The sequence below is a fragment of the Staurois parvus genome, unplaced genomic scaffold (assembly GCF_062004578.1).
Source record: "Staurois parvus isolate SC_StPar_1 unplaced genomic scaffold, SC_StPar_1.0 ptg001156l, whole genome shotgun sequence".
Taxonomy (NCBI): domain Eukaryota; kingdom Metazoa; phylum Chordata; class Amphibia; order Anura; family Ranidae; genus Staurois; species Staurois parvus.
This window is the reverse complement of record NW_028318952.1, coordinates 288,066-299,083: the sequence shown is the minus strand read 5'-3', so window position 1 is coordinate 299,083 and position 11,018 is coordinate 288,066. Positions and strand designations below refer to the sequence as shown.

General features: G+C 42.9%; 1 protein-coding gene across 1 annotated transcript in view; it reads right to left on the bottom strand.

Moving 5' to 3' along the window:
- Positions 1–187: 187 nt before the first annotated feature.
- Positions 188–11,018, bottom strand: part of TECPR2 (tectonin beta-propeller repeat containing 2) — a 100,123-nt gene continuing 89,292 nt past the window's right edge. The window contains exons 18-20 of the mRNA XM_089659430.1: positions 7,092–7,233; positions 4,594–4,743; positions 188–2,704 (exon numbers count right to left, since the gene is read on the bottom strand). Of these exons, the coding sequence (XP_089515556.1) occupies positions 2,556–2,704; positions 4,594–4,743; positions 7,092–7,233 (441 nt within the window). The 3' untranslated portion in view covers positions 188–2,555. The remainder of the gene's footprint in view (positions 2,705–4,593; positions 4,744–7,091; positions 7,234–11,018) is intronic.

The following is an 11,018-nucleotide window of genomic DNA, read 5'->3' as shown; positions in this document are numbered from 1 at the left end:
ACCCCAACACTAACCCTCCCTGTAACCCCAACACTAACCCTCCCTGTAACCCCAATACTAACCCTCCCTGTAACCCCAATACTAACCCTCCCTGTAACCCCAATACTAACCCTCCCTGTAATCCCAATACTAACCCTCCCTGTAACCCCAACACTAACCCTCCCTGTAACACTAACCCTCCCTGTAACCCCAACACTAACCCTCCCTGTAACCCCAACATTAACCCTCCCTGTAATGCCAACACTAACCCCTACATTAATCCTTCCTGTACCATTCATACTGACCCTATCACTAACCCTCCCGTTACTATCACTATCCGTCCCTGTATCCCTCAACCTAACCTTTCTTGTAATTCTAACCCTCCCTGTAATCCTAACACTAATCTTCCCTGTAATCCTAACACTAATCTTCCCTGTAACCCAAACACCTAACCCTCACACTAGTCCTCCCAAATGTAATCACTCATGTTTGCTGAGAGTCTCTGAAAACAGTCCTTTCTGCTCTGAAACATATTAAAGGCAATTCACTGTGCCAGAATCGACTACCAAGTGAATATGTTAAAAATAAAATGAATACATTCTACAGTCAAAATCAAAAAAGGGGTCATCTCTGCACTATTTTCCAATCGGTTAAAATGCTTTAAGTGTTATTTTTCATGGACAGTTGCATAGAATTCACCATTTAAATTTGGTTTGGTGAAAACATACAATTATGAAAACTGTTTAAAAGTTGTGATCTCAAACATTTTTTTTTTTTTTTTGTTTTCTTTTTTTTTTTTTTTTAAAGTCGCCCTTCCCCTTCCCTAACAATCTATAAGATATCACACCAATAAAGATGGTGAACTGAGGACAAACCTCTTCACATTTCTGTATATTCCCATTCCCAGGGAGCTTTAAAAGAGAAACTGTACTGTGTTTTCAGTATGTCTTCTGAGCAGTTACCCTAATAGTATTTTTCATGTGATTTTCACACTTTATGTTCCATATTTTGATTATTGTATGCCCCTCTAGTAGTCATCTGTTCATCAGGGGATGGGGACTTGTGTTCTTAGAGAGACACCATTGCCTTTTATTGTAGATGAAGATATTCTCCTTATAGCCATTTTTCCAGCAAGATATACTCACCAATCACGACTTCGGTCTCCAAACCCCCCCACCAGCATGACAGTGGGCCTAGTTCACTGTCACATAGACCAACAGAACGGGTGCTCCGATGGAGTGGGAAGGAAGCAAAGGATGGGTGAATATATCTTGCAGGAGGAATGGTGGGTTATTAGGAGACCATGAGCTGCAGGACAAAGAATCAATGTAGGTTTGGTGGGACAAACCACTGAGAATAGGGGACACAGGAGATCAACACTCCCCCCCCCCCCCCCCCAAGTGTCAGTTTCAAGGAAAACTTTAGAGGGCAATCTCCTGTCACTGGAATGATGTTCAGTAGAGCAGACATGGGAGAGCCTATTATCTTCTTTTAGTGGGAACGTTTATGTTAGCAATAGGGTCATATTATTGCAACATAGGTCAATGCACATAATTGTAAATGAGCCCTAAACCCTAAAAGTTCCATGCTATTTATTTAGCTTGTAATTCTGGGAAAAGGAAGGAAAAAAAATTAAAAAATTAAAAAAAAACAAAAACAAAAAAAACAAAAAAAAACAAAAAACAACAACACACACATATGACCTGTCCTTGGTTTCTGCAGCATCACTTTTATCAACTGGCCCATATACTTTCTATATAGAGTATATTTCATTTTAAAAACAGCCGACTTGAATGTCAGGCAAGTGTTTACAAAGGCCATCAAATCTCCTGATGTATAATTTTTCAAATTCATCTGTCATTAACCAGAACTGATAACTTTACTGAAAAACCAGCTGAAAGAATAAATTAGGCTTGGGGTGGGAGTGGGTGCCTTGCAAGCGAATGAGCAGATGGGGAAATACCTAGATATACGAACAGGACGTGGAGGGGGATGGGGGGTCTCAAGGTGGGTGTCACCACTGTGATGAAGCTCAGCATTAGCTGAAAGACCAGTCAGGTGGTGGGGAAGTGGCACAAAATCTGCAGCACAGCAGGCTGTGACAACTGGCACCGTTCTCCCTATGCCACACATGTCCTGCCTGGCAGGTAAACAGGTCCTACGCGTATTGTAAACTGTATACTCAGCAGGCTCGCTGGAGATGCTGCGCAACAGTTGCCATCAAGAAAGAAAATATTGATACAAATCAAAACTCCATTATCCTGTTGCATACGGTTTCAGACACAGGGAGAGCTATAATTTGGTTTGTGAGTAATTGTGGTTAAGGTTACCATCAACGTGTAAAACCTCAGATCAGAGTTTTGCAATATATTCTGGCATTGTGTAATAAGTGTCAAGGTATCTTCTAGCTGTACATATACAAGCTGTGTATCAAGAGCACAGATATGATAAATGTGGAAATGTACTGGACCAGGCAAAGTGCTTCGTATATTACACTGAAGAGTGTTAATAAGGACAACACAGGCTTTTTAGCAGCATATGAATGATCACCAACAGCTGTCTTCTGTACAGCGGCGTCAGATGACCTCCCACTCCTCTTCAAAGTCGGAATTGACGTGCAGATGGTCGTTCTTTGGAATGCTGAGATGGTGGCTGTAGGTCCTTGTGAGACGCTGCAGGAGTGATCCCGTGGAGCCCACACCCCAAAGTTCGTCCTGTGGAGTCACTGCGGAGAAGCCAGGATTGGTCAGAATGGCAGGAAGAGAGCCCGGCTCACACAACGTTCTGCAATGCTTTGTTTTAAATCCAATTATGATGAATAACAGTGAGCAAAAATAAAACAATATACCATCATCCTAAAAATAATCTTGCCCCAGCTTCATTCAAGCGGATTTGTTAAAGAGGAACTTCACTTGCTCCTCATTTTTTAATCCCCACTTATTTGTTTTCCAGGATTGTCCTCAGTTCAGATGCTCACCTGCTCAGTGGATCCAGCGATGCCTTGCTGTATTCTGCTGATCAGCTACAGTAGCCTGGGTCCCACACCGCCATTTTGTACTCACTCACTGGAAGTTGGCTGCCTTTTCTAGGTTCAGGCAGCTGGTCTCTGATGATACACACAACTATTCCCACCGGCCACGGTCAGTCCCTACTCCTGCAGCCTCCTGGGATGTATGATGTGGAATCCCAGGAGGCTGAGGTAGCAAGGACAAAGCAAGCCCAGGAATAAACTTTTATCAAAAGTTTTCATCAAAACAAAGAAATGTACCGATTAATACTGCAGAATGATGCAGGCAGACACAGGTAATCTGGGGAGGCGGGGGCGGGATGATGCGGAGGTCTGCTTTAAATACGCAATTGAAAGAATTTTGTTATATCGGTTTGATAACAAAAAAAAAAAAAAATGTTGATCCTGTCAGAATATCAGAGCTGCATCTTTAGGTATACTTCCAGTTTTATTTTTAAAGAGTCTAATTAGCCCTCCTAGTTCTCATCTTGGAGCATACAGTGTCTATATTGTGGAGAGTAGGATGGAGGAGGGATTTAGTGGATTAACAAAACATAACTGGGCAGGACTGACACCACTCCGACCACAAAAAATGCTGTGTTGTCAGCCCACAACAGGGCATAGTTGCTAAGAGGATTTCTGGAAGATCAACAGGTATTTTTCTACAATTTCAAATAACGGTTTCTATTCACAATCTTGGCCTTTTGTGTATAGCTAGGGAACTCCTTAAATTTAAATGCCTAGAGAACCCCATGCGGCACTGGTTATGGAATTGTCAACATCCAACTCAAAAGTCAGAGCTCTGAAACATGGGACTGTAGGCGAGGGATGGCAAGGAGCCTGAAGTGGGTGTTTTCGGGAACACCTGCCTTGCAATACAAAAAGGGGTCCTCAGATCACCTGACTACTCAAAAGGGGAATGGGGTGTACCAGTGCATTACCATCACTGCCTGGAGGAAACAATGATGTGATGAGCAGGTAGGCTGTGCTCCTTCTGTGCGTCTAATGGCTTTATTTTCATTTGTAAAGTTTACCTTTTAAATTATATTCACAGAAATAAAATTAAACAACTATACAGTCTATAGTGAAACTGGGTAAGCATCCTACTTGGATGGTGAATTGGATTTTGTCATTTTAAAAGCTGAATTGTTCTCTGCAAATAAAAAAAAAATAATATATATCTATATCTATCTCTCTTCACCTGTCAACCCATCTACATAACCAAAGTTTGCAGTATTAAACAGAGAAATCTTTGGTATCCAACACTTCTGGGAGTGTCAGATGTTGGCAGCTGGTGACCCCCTCCAAAACTTATACCATACACACAATGGTATCATCTGGCAGCCCCCATGTTACCACAACACTGATGTAGGGGGCCAGTAGAAGAAACCAAAGAGTAAGTGGGGGGGACCAGACATCTGACACTTCCAGCCAAAAAGATTCAGAAGGTCCATCCTTAACACAGAAATGTCCCGTGGTGCAGGTAGTGTGTCAATTATTATTTTTTCTACAGCGAGCAATTCTTTATTGATTTAATGACCTTTTTACAGGGACTCATATAGAAAAAAAAAAATTGTAAATATTTTGGTCTTCAGACCCTTCCTTACCTGTTAACCATGACATATTTCCTGGGATTTTCTTCCAGTAGTCTCCCGCTGCGTTCTTTTCAGTTATCCCGTACCGTCTGGCAATGTCACCATTGGGACAAAGTGCCCAGACTGTCCTCACACTCACAACAAGCTGACACGCCTGCAAACCTACAGGTAGAGCAATTAAAAAGGTAAAAACTATGAGAAAAGAAAAAAAAAAAAGAAGTCACATGATCATTTAATGGGCTCCTTCATGCAACCTGTGCTAGTAGGGTGAAAGTGCCCAGAAACACAGAATGTTTGACCTAAAATAGAATCCTCCTCCATGCACAAATTAGAAAAGTTTGCTCAATGCGAATGGTCATGTTTGCAAAAAGCTTTTGTGAGAAAAATCCCGCAGCGGCTGGGTTTGGAATGTTGATTCTAATGTTTGTTGGCAGCTTAAAAAAATAAAAAAAATAGACACCAAAAAAAAACCCCACTAAGCATTTAGTGTTATTAGTGATGTTAAATGCTTCAGTGAAATCACACACAGTAATCGGCTTATGTGAAGTTTTTTTTATATAACAGTTTTCTTCCTAACAGCCTGATATGCTGCTCATGCCAACCACTGATTCATAAGCTGGCCATACACTACTAGATTTTCAGACAAAAACTTACAAAACTTCTTAAGAGTATTCGATGACTTTTTGGAGGTCGTTTGAAAGTACTTCAACATTTTTTTGCTTTAAAACAAAGGAGTTTGAAATCCCTAAGGAAATCCACATTCACTTTTAGAAAGTTGTTCTTCCACCTGACCGCCTATCCAAACTGTACCCTGCTTCCTCCTTGCTCTGTTTTAGGGGTTATAGGCAAGTGGGAACAATGTTCCATGGGTGGTGGACCTGTCCTAAGGTCCGGAGGCACTGGATAGGAGTTCATGCCCTGATCTTCTCAGTGATCAATGTTGTAAAAAAATCCTAGAGTTGTGTTTCTTAATGAACTTGTAGCTTTTGTCCCTAGATCTACTCAGACTCTCATATCTCTCATATACTTTATGCTCCTGGTGGCTAAAACTTCAATTGTGAACGTCTGGAAAAGTCCAGTGGTGGACTTAGCATTGATGAAATTCAAACCATCGTGGATCATAGTCAACGAGAAGATGGTTAGCATCTTACGTGATACCACCAGTAGGTTTGAGCACATTTGGACCCCATGGATTAATTATTTACAAACTATTTTAATATTACCTTCCTCCTTACTACTTCTTTCTCTCCTTTCCTTTTTTACCTTCCTCTTTCTCCCCCCCTCCCCCCCATTTGCCTTTTGATGGAGTATGTCATTTTGTGCCTTCAGCAGAGCAGTGTAGCACCTGGTTAATTTTGTGCCTGTTTACTGATGCTACCTGGTGTGAATTTTAGTTTAGTTTTTTTTTTTTCTCATGCCAAATATTTGTCTGTTCATTTTCAATAAACACAATGAAATAGAAAATTCTTTCCAGAAAAGTTTTCCATTCTGCTCCTTCAAATCTTGTCACTGTGGTCGAAAAACTCTGATTTGACCCCACTAACAATGAAAAAATTGAATGTTCTTAAAGCTAAAATTTTTGAACTAAAAAAATGCTACTAGTGTATGGTCAGCTTTATAGTCTTTGTAAATTGGCCCTTTCGATCTTTACCTGCGCAAATTACCAAAATGGCAGTTTCCAATCTGATCTAGTCACCTTTTTCCTATCCTTGAAGTAGTATTTACATGAAATGTCTGAAGTGACAAGATAGCTGCCAACAACTTGTGGGTGCCAAACAGGGCCACCAATAGGAAGTAGCTCCTACAGTCCAGTAAGGGGCCAGGACCCAATCAGTTCAACAAGGTGGCCCAGGCAGCTGTATATTGCAGGCAGTTTCAAAAGCTGCAGATCACAGCTTAGCCCCCCCTGCAATGCATCTGGCTTTTCCTCCACTTCCTCTCACCCACTGTCAGCTGCTGCATGGGAAACCACAGAGGGGTTATTTTCAGGGATAGTCCCCCCTCACCTGGGATCAGTTTCAGGAATTGACCTCTGGGGATAGGTTTCAGGGATTGTTTCAGTCATCGACTGCATAGGGAGCCTCTGTACAGAGTGCCTTCCTGCTCATTCATTCTTCAGTGCAGCAGAAGCTACAGAGAAAGGATTGGGGATAGGTGTCCTCAATCTGTCTCAAAAGTATATTAGAAGTCTGTTTAGACCCCTGATATTTCGCCAAAGCCATCGCCCTCCTCATCCCCACGCAAAGCTGTTAAAGTTTAAAAAATAAAAAAATATTAAAACCAGTAACAAATAACCTATTTAAGGGCTCATTCACAGAGGAACTCTAGCAATGAGTCCAGTTACTTGACAAGCTATATATCATTGAAAACTCTACAGCATTGTCTATCAGAAGCAGTGAACCCCAGATGGTTAGGACATACACATTTGAGCATGCCTTGACATCCATACCTGGTATTCCCCAGCCAAAATGACTGATTTTGTAAAATAGATTTTATTTTGTGGGTCTCACCCGGTACGTGCTCCCAGTCTATCCCAACAGGCATTTCGTCTGTAATTCCCATCCGGACGTAAACGTTACACTTGTTGTCGAGCGTCCACAGCATGTGGTCATTGGGACTGGAGAAGACACTAATCAAGTTGATACCTACAGGCTGTAAAAGAAGTTCCGTGAGTATGTGTTGTCCATTTCTGTGGTGTATAAACATATGCAGATCCAATAGCTGCAACAGTACAGAGATCACAGTCCTTCCCACTCGAGTCATCACTTACTGCCCCAGGAGGGCTTACAGTCCAATGTCGTGATGTGCAATGTCGCACGCAAACTGGCACAAGTGTGAAAGGGGACTAAAGGCTTGTTTTAACGTGCTTTTACAGCTTGTTCAGACTAAATAAAAATACTTGAATGTGCATGATCTTAGCACAGGTTCACTTTAAGGTTCATTAAATCCAGCAAATGAAATCAGAATAACTCGTAGAATTATGTGACAAAACTTTGCACTTCACTAGCTGTTAGTCGCTATGGCAACAGTCAACTGACTTCTAAACCGTGATGATGTGTCAAGCCAAGGAATGTTGCTAGAGAAATGCTCTGGCACTTACATTAGAGATTTTATATAATGCTTTACTCAGTAATAAACTGGGTTTAGAATATATTTTCAGTTAATAAAACGGGGTTAATGTCCCATTCCAACTCTTCATGCTGATTGTTAACACAATGGCCATTGTGGACATTATTATTATTATAATGCAGTGTTTATATAGCGCCAAAAGGTTTGCTCAGCGCTGTACATTATAGTGAGGGACAGAACATGAGACAATACAGTAACAATACAATACACGAGGGGTTCGAGGGCCCTGCTCTTTCGAGCTTACAATCTAGGAGGGAGGGGGTAGAGGTACAGGAGGAAGTGGCTGTGGGGGATGGAGTGGTAGGAGGAGTGGAGGAGAACGGCTGTTAGGTGAGGGTGGGGTAGGCTTCCCTGAAGAGATGGGTTTTCAGAGTGCGCCTAAAAGGTGAGGAGGGTAGGTGACAGTCTGATGGATTGGGGTAGGGAGTTCCAGAGGATGGGGGAAGTCCTGGAGAAGTCCTGCAGTCGGGCATGGGAGGAGGAGACCAGGGAGCTAGAGAGTAGGAGGTCTTGTGAGGAACGAAGGGCATGGGGAGGGTGGTATTTGGGTATCAGGTCAGTGAGGTAGTTTGGGGCAGTGTTCTGAATGGCTTTGTATGTCAGAGTTAGTCATTTGAATTTGATGCGTTGGGCAATCGGGAGCCAGTGAAGGGATTGGCAGAGGGGGGTGGCAGAAGTAGAGCGGTTGGTGAGGTGGAGGAGTTTAGCCGCTGAGTTCAGGATAGTCTGGAGCGGGGATAGCATGTGTTTGGGTAGGCCAGTGAGACATGAACAGAGTAAATCCTCAACACACGAAGGAGGTGGGGTGGGTGGTGGAGGAGTCGCTCGTCCACTAGTTACTCTTTGCAAGGTCTTAAAACTTAAAAACAGAGCTTTACTCACCTCCCCTCCTGCGATGTGATGTATGCAAGCTCCCTCGCAGGGGCCAACATTTAAACCCAATCTTCATTTGAGGATGGGGTGGGTAGAACAAAGTAAATCCTCTATGCTAGGAGGAGTCACTTGTCCACTAGTTATTTTTGGCAAGGTCTTAGACCTTAATCACTTTCCGCAGGCTGTATGCCTATATGTGACCTCTCGGCGGGTGGGCTTTAACACAGAGCAACTGCATATATGTGTCCCTAGGTAAAAAAACTCTACTGTGCTGGGAGTGCACAGGGAGCTTGCTCTCAGCACAATAATCAGTGGGTACCAGCAAGCTCCTGATGCATACTTGAAATCAACAGCTTTCAGATCATGTGACTGCGTACAGCGGTCACATGATTGTAATGCCCACCACCGCTTCCAGGAATTTAAATCTTGTTAAAGGGTAGGGAGGCAGCATCGGGAAGGGGTTAATGTGGAGCTATGCTCACCTTCCCTTTAGCGATAAAAAGCCAGCTTGATTGGCCTTTTTTGCTTGTTCCTTAAAGTTGCACTTTACCCTTTTGTGACTGGAGGTCAATGAAGTATAGTTTTAAAATTTAGTAGTGTCAAAATTAGTAGTGTCAATTACAGCATGACATATGTATTCCTAAGTCATTTTTATATATTTTCAAAGGACATAAAAAAAAACAAAACTTTTATTCGTTACACTGTTTTAATAAAAACCCTTTTTTAGTTTTATTCTAGACTGACAAATACAATGGCAATTTTATTATATACTGTAATTGTATGCAACCTTTACAGTATTAAAATGGAGCACACAGCTATAATTTTTTAGGGAACAGAAGCTCTATTCTGCATGTGAACATTAAGACACAGCTGATCACATACTCTTATCTTTTATACAACGCTATTGGTTTTTGTTTAAAACGTGCAATAAACAAGCATATTCCCTACAATGCTCATATCCTCAAATAAAAATTAAACATGATTCAATGAAGTGTCCTTCGTGCTTCAATAAAGTCTCTCTGTGCATATAAAGTGTCCACGTGCTTTCAGTTATTCACAGTATGATGCACAATGCCTTCAAACTTATTAAAGTGTCTGTGCTAAAAAAAGTGCTCCATTTCCAACAATCGGTGCCATAGTGTTCCCAAAGTCCTCCACCATAAACACAAATACTCAGCAGATTTATAGGACTACCTATCACAGGTAAGTCATACGGCGCTTAGTATCATGGGTGACCACCATCAGCCTTCTTCTTGGGCCATCTGCATTCTTTACTTTTAAACAAATAGGGAGAGATGGAGGGAGACTACCGTAGTCTCCATGGGGGGAGATGGAGGGAGACTACCGTAGTCTCCATGGGGGGAGATGGAGGGAGACTACCGTAGTCTCCATGGGGAGAGATGGAGGGAGACTACCGTAGTCTCCATGGGGAGAGATGGAGGGAGACTACCGTAGTCTCCATGGGGAGAGATGGAGGGAGACTACCGTAGTCTCCATGGGGAGAGATGGAGGGAGACTACCGTAGTCTCCATGGGGAGAGATGGAGGGAGACTACCGTAGTCTCCATGGGGAGAGATGGAGGGAGACTACCGTAGTCTCCATGGGGAGAGATGGAGGGAGACTACCGTAGTCTCCATGGGGAGAGATGGAGGGAGACTACCGTAGTCTCCATGGGGAGAGATGGAGGGAGACTACCGTAGTCTCCATGGGGAGAGATGGAGGGAGACTACCGTAGTCTCCATGGGGAGAGATGGAGGGAGACTACCGTAGTCTCCATGGGGAGAGATGGAGGGAGACTACCGTAGTCTCCATGGGGAGAGATGGAGGGAGACTACCGTAGTCTCCATGGGGAGAGATGGAGGGAGACTACCGTAGTCTCCATGGGGAGAGATGGAGGGAGACTACCGTAGTCTCCATGGGGAGAGATGGAGGGAGACTACCGTAGTCTCCATGGGGAGAGATGGAGGGAGACTACCGTAGTCTCCATGGGGAGAGATGGAGGGAGACTACCGTAGTCTCCATGGGGAGAGATGGAGGGAGACTACCATAGTCTCCATGGGGAGAGATGGAGGGAGACTACCATAGTCTCCATGGGGAGAGATGGAGGGAGACTACCATAGTCTCCATAATCTACCATAGTCTCATATGACTGTATGACTCACCTGTGATAGGCAATCCTATAAATCTGCTGAGTGTTCTGTGTTTATGGTGGAGGATTTCGGGAACACTATGGCACCGATTGTTGGAAATTGGGCACTTTTTTGAGCATGAACAATTTAATAAGTTTGAAGGCATTGGGCATTAGGATGAAGCTTAATACAAAACTAAACCCTCCTATCTTTTACAGCCAAGGAAGCTAAGCAAACAATATACACCTTTAAATTGACTTGTGTACCATCAGCATGTTGAAAATTTTTTTCCCTCGATCATGCTGA